This window comes from Salvelinus sp. IW2-2015, linkage group LG3, assembly GCF_002910315.2.
Source record: "Salvelinus sp. IW2-2015 linkage group LG3, ASM291031v2, whole genome shotgun sequence".
NCBI classification, from domain to species: Eukaryota; Metazoa; Chordata; class Actinopteri; order Salmoniformes; family Salmonidae; genus Salvelinus; species Salvelinus sp. IW2-2015.
The window spans coordinates 7,677,845-7,688,165 of NC_036840.1; the positions used below are offsets into that span (position 1 = coordinate 7,677,845).

At 42.8% G+C, this 10,321-nt stretch overlaps 1 protein-coding gene across 2 annotated transcripts; it reads right to left on the reverse strand.

Annotated features, from left to right (window-relative positions):
- Positions 1–2,489: 2,489 nt before the first annotated feature.
- Positions 2,490–9,853, reverse strand: LOC111950027 (transmembrane protease serine 9-like). 2 transcript variants are annotated; one of them, XM_023967367.2, is made up of 13 exons: positions 9,726–9,853; positions 9,529–9,630; positions 7,481–7,664; positions 7,318–7,393; positions 7,006–7,195; positions 6,673–6,812; positions 6,401–6,554; positions 6,275–6,313; positions 5,854–6,073; positions 3,521–3,678; positions 3,277–3,375; positions 2,959–3,095; positions 2,490–2,693 (listed from the first exon to the last, which is right to left on the reverse strand). In XM_023967367.2, the coding sequence occupies exons 1-13, from the start codon at positions 9,784–9,786 to the stop codon at positions 2,529–2,531; spliced, it is 1,725 nt and encodes a 574-aa protein (XP_023823135.1). In that variant the 5' UTR covers positions 9,787–9,853; the 3' UTR covers positions 2,490–2,528. The 2 variants fall into 2 exon arrangements, with proteins under 2 accessions (XP_023823135.1, XP_023823129.1); XM_023967361.2 differs by having other exon boundaries at positions 3,503–3,678.
- Between the last annotated feature and the right edge of the window lie 468 nt (positions 9,854–10,321).

A 10,321-nucleotide genomic window follows, 5' to 3' on the forward strand; every position in this document is an offset into this window, starting at 1 on the left:
CCTTGTAATACAAAATCTAGAGTAGGTTTTAGTCATGTCTCCTGGAGACATATCACATCAGGTTTGGCTGGTAACTCCTCAATAAACTGTTTTAACTCTCGACCATTAGCCATCAAACTTCTGGCATTCCATTGAAGGATTAACGCAATAATGCAAATTAACCAATACATGAACCTGGCTGGAATCCACCTTTTTCCACTCCACCACTACACTCCATCCCATCCTCCTCAACTCCTAACCTCCCTACCTTTCCATCCATCTCTGCTCCAGTCACAGCTCAGCGTTGCTCAACCACCTCCACCGGATTTCTCCTCCGTTTCGCTTATCTTTGTTGAAATCTATTAATTAACTTAGCTATATTGAATAATCATTGTTTATCTATCCTAATTCATTAAATGTGGACAGCTTCTCAGCCCGGTGTGGTTTCTCACTTGCTATGGCCACAATAGAGCTCCACAGTGGAGGTGTCATAATACCCATAAAACCTAGCGGTCAAAGAGGGAAATGGTTCCAATTGTTTTTCCACCATTCATTTTTTCCCATAGGGAATTTTAGAAACACTGAAAAGTCACCTCGTCCTAAAGAGATTTACACTGTTATCAACATGTCACGCCAGGGTAAGCCTACATGAAACACAGCTCTTATTTTAAGTGTTGGAACCATTTCTTTGTTTGACCACTAGGTTTTCTGGGTATTATGACTCATACTGTGGTACTCTATAGAGCTGCCATCTTGTAGTCCTAAAACTTTGAAATAAATAAAGCCATCCCTATGGGAAAAAATCATGGGGAATGAACAGGGTTTTGGAAAACACACAGAAAAAGGTCTGAGGTCAACACAGGCTTATGATATCTTATATGTTTTGTTTTATGAGATAATAGCAGTCAATTAACATGACATTTATGATGCGTTTATCCGCGTGCCACGCACGCCCTTATGAAACGAAATCATTGAGTTGTATAGAGATCACAACGTTGTATCTGTCCCACTATGGCTTCTGTGAGTGCACGGGCCCTGCCATTGAGGCCATCTATCTCCATTTTGAAGTAGTCAATGTACTTTTTCTTCTACAAGTTGGTAAACAAACTGAAAGGGCCCAGTGTCGTTTGAACAGGTATAAAGCCTTGGTTGGCGATTTGCTGCCACTTGCAGTTATGGAATGTTTTCGGAGTATAATTCATTGGCTGATTCCCTGATGACCTGGATGGAATTATGTGATTCTTCCTTAACCCATAGGAAGTCCCACTACTTCAAAATGAGGAAAGTCAACACTTCCAATTCCCGAACAGGCTTTTGGGCACTAGAGTTCTCTATATAACTCTATGAATGAAACATTTTTAAAAACAAAGCCTACACAAAAATAATCTTTGTATCGGGTCATTAGTTACTGTAGCCTACAAACATTTTATCTTCATTCAAATAAATAATGCGGGTAAATCTGACATTCCCCATGGGTTGTGTCGTGGTAGCTGGCTGTCTAGACAGGGAGGACGGGTTATTCCAGGTCAACCCAAGGCTCCTGACATTTTAAGCTGTGCAGCGCCTGTTTGAATGATACATCAGCATTATCTTACAGTGGCACTGGTAGTTTTTCCAAGAATGCCATTGACTTTTATAGGTAGCCGAATATTGACGTATTGTGATAAAAAAGGAACCCTGTGTTAGATTATAGGCCAGATAAACAGAGCAGGAGGCTGAACGTCTGTCCCATGACTGTTTAAACAGATGTTGTTTTATGAAAGTTGCAGCCCCCCCCCCCCAATTCATCAGGGAATGGATGCTACAAGTTATCGAAAGCGTTCCACAGGGATGCTGGCCCATGTTGACTCCAATGCTTCCCACAGTTGTGTCAAGTTGGCTGGATGTCCTTTGGGTGGTGGACCATTCTTGATACACACAGGAAACTGCTGCGTGTGAAAAACTCAGTAATGTTGCAATTGACACAAACCGGTGCGCCTGGCACCCACTACCATAACCTGTTCAAAAGGCACTTAAATATTTTGTCTTGCCCATTCACCCTCTGAATGGCACACATACACAATCCATATCCCAAGGCTTTCAAAACTCCTTCGTAAACCTGTCTCCTCCCATTTATCTACACTGATTGGTGGATTTAAGTGCCATAAGGGATCATATCTTGCACCTGGATTCACCTGGTCAGGCTATCATGGAATGAGAAAGTGTTCATAATATTTTGTGCACTCAGTGTACATTCCTACCTCCTTAAAACATGTTCCTACGTTATAATTGAATGTATAAAATCATGTGCAATTTACCTCAATCATAGTTTACAAAAATTACAAGAGAAAAGTAAATATCTCTTTGACAAACGATATGAAGACAGAAATACAGTGTGCGACAACAGTCAGCTTTGTGTGTGTGCCCGTCACGTTCTTCTCAAACCTATTGGAACATCTAATTGTGATTGCGTCATACACCGTGTCATTGTGGGCCTTTGCCTTTACACAAGTCTGAAAATGAACACTGGATCAAAAAAGTTATTGTTTATTCCGTTATGTGAAACAAAGTCAGATGTCAGTGGTTATGTTTGTGATCCAGGAATGATAAGCCGATAGTCGGGAGAAGACTGCTGGTGTGCTGATGTCACAGCTCGGGCTGCCCCATGTGACCACCCCAAAGAGGAAGAAGACCCCATTTATTTTCTGGCAGAGGAGTGGAGCACCAGAGTCCCCCTATAGATAGGGAAAATACTTGATATTTGAAAACATGATACATTAATGTTAAAACAATGTAACTATAACAATGTTGTGAACGTTTGCGTGCACTAGTCCAGTCGTGTGTTCAACATCAACTTAGAATCATTCCTAATTTTTATGAAGACCACTCGTTCACATCAGTAGTGTTTGTTCATAGCCATTTTACAACCATTCATTGATCCAAATCGTCACCCAGGTCTTCATGAGTACACCATAGAGTTAACCGTCCCACTATACATACCATGCAGGAGACAGAGCCGGCTGGGTCTGTACACAGCTGAGTGTCCCTAATGAGATCCTCTCCCCAGCTCTCTCTACAAGCGGTCCTGTTGACCAGACCCAGCCTGGCCTGGTGCAGGGTGGCTCTGCTAACCTTCGCTAGGGGGAGACAAGAGAGCACATTATATATAGAGAAGGATGCTGCCTACTTATGATAATGTGTAAGAGCAAGACCGATGAAACACCGTGGATCCAGGAGGAGTCCCTCCAGTTCCTCAGTGGTAAACCAGCCACCAACACGAGAACTTATGGTCATGAGTTATTATGTTGCTGTACATACGTGCCGATTTGCTGGATCCCCAGCCTGTTGTCACACAGGACCAGCTGTCATCCAGCTTCACATCCTCATGTGGGAGGCAAACTGGAGACACTGTGTCATCTAGGGACATATCATAGAAGAACCACCGCCAGAATAAGCATCCTAGATATGTCACATGCTTTAGGCCTGCAAGCCAAGTTAACGGTCCTGTAAACCAATACAATCAGTGAGCTAAAGTAACCCATACTGGAAGAGTATTTGATACCAAATCGAGCTGGAACACTGAGCTTGATGAGTGTGAGGTCAGAGGTCGGAGGGAAGGTTCCGTCGTGGGGGTGGCTGAACACCTCGTCCACCGGGATGGTCTGGGCAGCCATGAACCTCAGGTCGTGACCTCCCAGCACCACGGTGTCAACTGTAGCTCTGAAAGAGAGGAGAGAATAGACCCCAGTAGTCTCGTTTCACTGTCAAAAAATAAAATGAAACCATCTAGTGTTCAGTGAACTAACAATGTCAAATACAGATAGCCTACTCAAATAATTAACATCCAATCACATTAACCGTTACTCTCTCGCGGGAATTCCACTAATGGAGTAAGGCCCGCTTCCATAGAGACACATAACAGCTCTACCAGCAGTACTAAACCTGCACCTGTCGACAACACAAGTTGTTCTGCTTCCACGAGCACATCAGTAATTCTACATGTGTTGCTAGCCAACCTAGCATGTACACTGACAGTTGTGAAACATGCAGCCAAAGACATGTATAAAAGCAATAGATACCATTAATAAGAAAGGGGCTAGAAGTGTCTTATATGCTGAGCTACCGAGTGGCTAGGACAGGCAGGCCCCATAATATTGTGGAGGACTTAATTCTTCCTGCTGCCGCAGATATGGCTGGGACAATGCTGGAGGAAAAGGCCAAAACTACACAGATAGCCTTCATCAAACAGCACTGTTTCACGACACATCAGGAGATGTTTTGAAACAATTACTGCTTCGCATACAAGCCAGTGAATTCTATGCATTATTGCTGGATGAGGAGTCAGACGTGGCGGGCCTGGCACAGCTCCTGGTATATGTCCGTTACGTTTATGGGGGGTCAATTAAGGAAGACATCCTCTTCTGGAAACAGGAGAGGATATTATTAAAGTACTGGACAGCTTTGACATCAAATGGATGGTCAAGATGTGTTGGTATCTGTACTGATGGCGCAAAAGCCATGGCAGGGAGACAGTGGAGTGGCAATGCACGTGCAAGCAGTTGCTCCCGATGCCACTTGGGTACACTGCAGCATCCACCGAGAGGCTCTTGCTGCCAAAGGAATGCCTGACAGCATGAAAGACATTTTGGACACTACAGTGAAAATGGTTAACTTTGTTAAAGCAAGGCCCCTGAACTCTCGTGTATTTTCTGAAATACGCAATGATATGAGCAGCGACCATGTAACACGTTTACAACATACAGAGGTGCGCTGGTTATCAAGGGGCAAAGTAATTACATGTTTTTTTTAAATTGAGAGACGAGCTTAAAGTTCTCTTTACTGATCATCATTTTCACTTGTCTGACGAGTTTCTCACACGACTGGCCTATCTGGGTGATGTTTTTCCTCGCCTGAATGATCTGAATCTAGGATTACAGGGAATCTCCGCAACTATATTCAATATGCGGGACAAAATTGAGGCTATAATTAAGAAGTTGGAGCTCTTCTCTGTCTGCATTAACAAGGCCAACACACAGGTCTTTCAATCATTGTATGATTTTTTTGTGTGCAAATTAACACAAGCTTAAGGACTAAGTCAAATGTGAAAGTGAAGCACCGGAGTGAGTTGGGTGCGCAATTTCGCAGGTACTTAAAGAACCCAGTTACTTAACTGGGTTCTTTATCCCTTTCATGCCCTGCCTCCAGTCCACTTACCGACATCTGAACAAGAGACCCTCATCGAAATTGCAACAAGCGGTTCTGTGAAAATGTAATTTAAAATCAGCCACTGCCAGATTTCTGGATTGGGCTGCACTCAGAGTATCCTGCCTTGGCAAATCATGCTGTTAAGACACTGATGCCCTTTGCAACCACGTACCTATGCGAGAGTGGATTCTCCACCCTCACTAGCATGAAAACTAAATACAGGCACATTGTGTGAGAAATTATTTAAGACTGAGACCCTCTAGTACAACATTGCAGAGTTATGTGCATCCTTTCAAGCACATCCATTAACCTGTGGTGAGTTAATCACAATTTGATGAACAAATAAGGTTTTATATGTAAGATGGCTAAATAAAGAGCAAAATTGTTGATTATTATTATTTGTCCCCTGGTCCTATAAGAGCTCTTTGACACTTCCCACGAGCTGGGTTGTGACAAACACTCATTCTTATGTTTAATAAATGTGAGTTTATCGTATAGTGCGTGTGGCAGGCTTACAACGATGGCAAAACTTTTGAGAGTGCGCTGACCCTGGTGCTAGAGGGGGTACACAGCTGGAGGTTGAATGTTTGAAGGGGTACGGGGCTATAAAAAGTTTGGGAACCACTGATGTAGAGGTTAGATTACAGACGATAGTGTGTGTCCTGTGTCGGTACTTGGTGACTGACTCACTTGCTGTGGCAGTGTTGCGGTACCAGGACCCAGTGGTGGTGGATCAGGGTCCCGCTGCAGTAATGTCTCCCTTTGGACTGCAGACTGACCTGCCAGGGCCAGGAGTTGGCGCACGCCTCTGTCACACTCCCCACCCGCACCTCACCCTCCAAGGTCACATACACCCCTGCCGGGCGGGAATCCAGCCGGCAGGTCAATATCTTACTCTGACCACAACTCTCTGGGAGACAGCAAGAGAGGGTACAAGAGGGTTAGTGGTCAAACTGAATATGATCTGCTGTTTTGATAATGCAATGTTTTGATCAACAAAATAAAATTTGATGTGCTGGCAGTAAGATTAAAATTAATCAGACATTAATTTTTACTCCCGTAAACATTTTTATTTCAGGTAGTTAACTAATTTAGCAGTGACATAACCTACCTTCAGTCACAGTAATACCACCAGACATAGACTTTTCACCTGTTAAAAATAAAAGATCATTAATAAATCTCCTGAGTGCTTAAAATGAAGTACTTCTCTAGGGTTGGGCTCCAAGTGTGTACTTACCTTGAATTAATTCATTGATCCAGTCTAGGTAGACCTGTACTTTAGTATAGACCCCAGGCCTCTGGGCTCTACCACAGCCCACTCCCCAGCTGACCACTCCAGCCAACTCATACCTGGACCCTGTGTAGCAGGACAGAGGTCCACCTGAGTCACCCTGCAGGAACAACCACATCACAAGACGAGGATCACAGGACACAGACTTTTTGTATGAAAGTAGAATACAATGAAAGGGATAAATACATGAAAGCATTGCCAGGGTTCGAGTTCACTACCTGGCAGGCGTCTACGCCTCCTTCAGGGTCTCCAGCACAGAACATGGTGGGCTGAACTACACCACGGTAGAACTTGTTACAGTCCTCTGGGGACAGGCAGGTCACATTAACCTCCTGGAGTCTGTTGGCACGAGGCCCATCTGAGAGTAGAAGAGTAGGAAGAGGGAGAAAGAGCACACGAAGAGGGGAAAACAAGAAACAGGACCTTCCTCACTGTGAATGATCAATTATGATTTAAAGTCAGTCATGATCCTAGAAGACCATACCTGACCTTTCTTATAAAGAGAAAAAAGGCAACTAAATTTCAAAAAGGAATGTAGGCAATCTACTGACTCTCTCTGGTGGTACCCCAGCCGGTCACTGTGCATTGCTTTTTGGGTTCGATTGGCCTCATCCATATCTCTATGGGTCTCACACACTGGTTGAAAATCAGCAGGGTCTTCAGCTTCACCAGGGCAATGTCATGCATCTTTGTCATGCGGTTGTAATCCTTGTGGGTGACTATTTTTGAGATTGCAACCAACTGAAAACAAAAAGAAATGTGTGCCTTAACAGGTAAAATGTCAATGCAGAATAGTAATACAGGGGGGGAAAAATCTGTTTAATGACTTGAATGTTGTTCGTCCATGTGTGTGTATATCCCACCTGTTGACATTCTTCATTAGGATTCTCAAGGTCGTGTTTTCCCGCCATCACAGTCCAGAAATCCACTTTGTTATACCTGTAAAACGCCATCCATAATCACTTTGATTTCTCTAGCTATACATCTATTCAATTTATTGTTACTTGAACTTCCAGAACTACTCACTGCTTGAAGCAGTGTGCGGCAGTCAGAACCCACTGAGGAGCGATGATGGCACCACCACAGGCTGGCATGGTGGTAAAGCGTAGGGATACCTGCCATGGCCAGGAGTGGGCCCAGGCCTCCACACCACCAATGATCCTCACCTCCATCTCCTGCTCTGGCACAAAGGACCGAACCCCTGCCAGATCTGCAACAAAGCTCAGAGGTTACAGGTTTCTTTATTGGTGTGCAGGGACAGGTTACTCATTGCATCAGGACATGGGGGGGGGGGGCTTAGTTTTAAGTAGCTTAGTATAGCAGTGCATGTCTGGTCTTGCCAGTAGGGCTGATGCTACCAGTGTTTGTGTAGATCATTGTGCGCATTACATATAGCCAGAATAGATTCTGAACCTACGCTTGCTTACAGCTGCCCAAGAGTTTTCCCGGACTTAAATGCTTTAATTACATCAACAAGTTCTTCCTCTGTAATTTGTCCTTCACATGAGTCTCTGTACAGAAGTTAATTTTACATTATTATAGAAAGAAAATCCATTCCTCTAACTAGTGGAGATGGAGGAGACTGAAACGAAAATATATGCTTAAAGCACTTTGCTTCCACTTTCAAAATATTGGTTTGGTGAATTGTGGGTGACTGTCATTTGTAACAAGTTATAGTCAACAACAACAAAAAATAGATTAAATTGGTGCATTTTTCCACATTCCATCCAATTCACTTTATAATATATTACACTTGATCTTTCTTAAGTTCTTCCATTTATTTTCCCTCCAACTTATTCTGTGCCTCCATGTTAGTTTTTATTGACATCTGTACGGTTAGTCCCATTTCCTTTGTTAATACGAACTCTTTTGACCTAAATTGCATTTGTTTTAAAGATTAGTATTGAATGGCCTCTAAAGCCACATTTAAAAGTGTCCCATACAATACGGGATCTGCTGTACTGTACGTAGTGTCGGAAAAAGTAAGTTATAAATTCTTCTGTCCTGGTTAAAAACAAGGTATCATCCAATAGGCTTTGATTACATTTCCAATATCCTCGCCCAGGTGGAAATTCTGTCAGAGAAATGTATACGCCAATTATTTGATGGTCCGACCGCATTCTGTCAGCACTTTATCTTTTGGTGCCAGGGAGAATGACAGTCAAGACGACTAGCTTGATTGAGCCTCCGCCATGTAGATCTCACTAGCTCGGGATATTTAAGCCTCCATTTATGCACTAGTTTTAATATATCGATGATATTCGTGATTTCTTTAAGTGCATGGGGATGATAGTTTGTAGTGCGATTTATTTTACGGTCCATCGAGTTATTTAAAACAGTATTATAATCTCCAACCATAATAAATGGAACAATGTATTGCTTGATCAATTATTATATGTTTTCAAAGCAGCATGGTTAATCAGTATTTGGACCATATAGATTAATGACCCAAATCCGTTTGTGGTCCAATAACATATTTAAAATAATCCATCTACCTTGCGGATCTGTTTGGACAATTTGTACATTCAAATCAAAATGGTTAATTCATATCATCACCCCTTTGAGTTTCTATGCCCATGGGAGAAGTATATTTGCCTCCCCCGCCAGTCCTTTTCCCACACAACTTCATCTAAAATTGTTGAATGCGTGTCCTGTAAACAGATATTATTTTCCATCTCTTTAAGCCAGGTAAATACTGATCCGTCTTTTCTTACTGTCCGCTAAACCATTTCAATTATAACTGGCTATACGTATTTAACCATAATGAGACTCAATTCCGTTTATCATAATATGTTTGGAAACATACCATTAAAAAGTACCACAATAATTGAGTGTCCATATAGCTGTACCATGATATTTGCGTCGCTACTAAGTGAACCTCCAATTGTTCTCCACTATTCCACCCGCTAAAACCTACCCCCGCCACCCCAGGTTGGGTTGTAGTCAGTGACAGGCAGATCACCCCTGTCCCACTGGATCCTAGAGATTGGGATCCATCCTTAAAAAGAGCACACAATGCCAACGCCCTCACCTCGATTGTTTTAGGATTCACTGTTAAACGTGTTCTTCCATACCTTCAAATTGAAATCCGCTGGTGAGGGTTGCATTTCCCTCTTCTGTTCCGTTCAATGCACCATTTTGAAGATTCTGTACAATTTCAGTCTGGTTAAGTACATCTAAAGAGAATGGTCAAAAATCACAGAAGCATCCCCATTTACTCAATCAAGTCACTACAACAAAACTAGAACGAAAATCAATGTGTTGCCCTTACCGTGCTGGATTCCAAGCCCCAACACAGACAGATACACAATTAGGAAAACACACATTTTCATCCAAAGTGCATTAAAAAGTTGATTGGTTTAAGACTGATGGCCCAATCGGAATAAAAGTGACACGGGTAAATGACACGTGACAATGTGCCTTTCTACTTTCAAGCACTCATCAGCTTCCCACGCTGCACCTGCCACCATCATCACCTAATTAGATTCCTTAACATGTAATGCACCCACTAGGCCAGATGAGGGCAGTATAGACCCATTTCATATGACTCTTCCATCACAACGATAGGGCAACTTCTATTTATCAGACACCTCACAGCACGCACCGACACCAGTTAAAAAAACATACATTTATTTGTATGGTGCAAATCAATCTCAGTCATTGCACTAGTCAGTTCGTCTTTATCCTGTTGTACATTCCACATCAAACATTCATTCGCGATCATCATAGCAACATCAACAGCAACAAATAATACACAGCTTCAGAAATGTTGAGCGGATCAGAGGGTCAGTGTTAGGCCTTAGGAGGAGTCTATAGACACTAGCTTACTTGTACTTGCGGAAGGCTACGTTGAGCAGACGTTGCTTG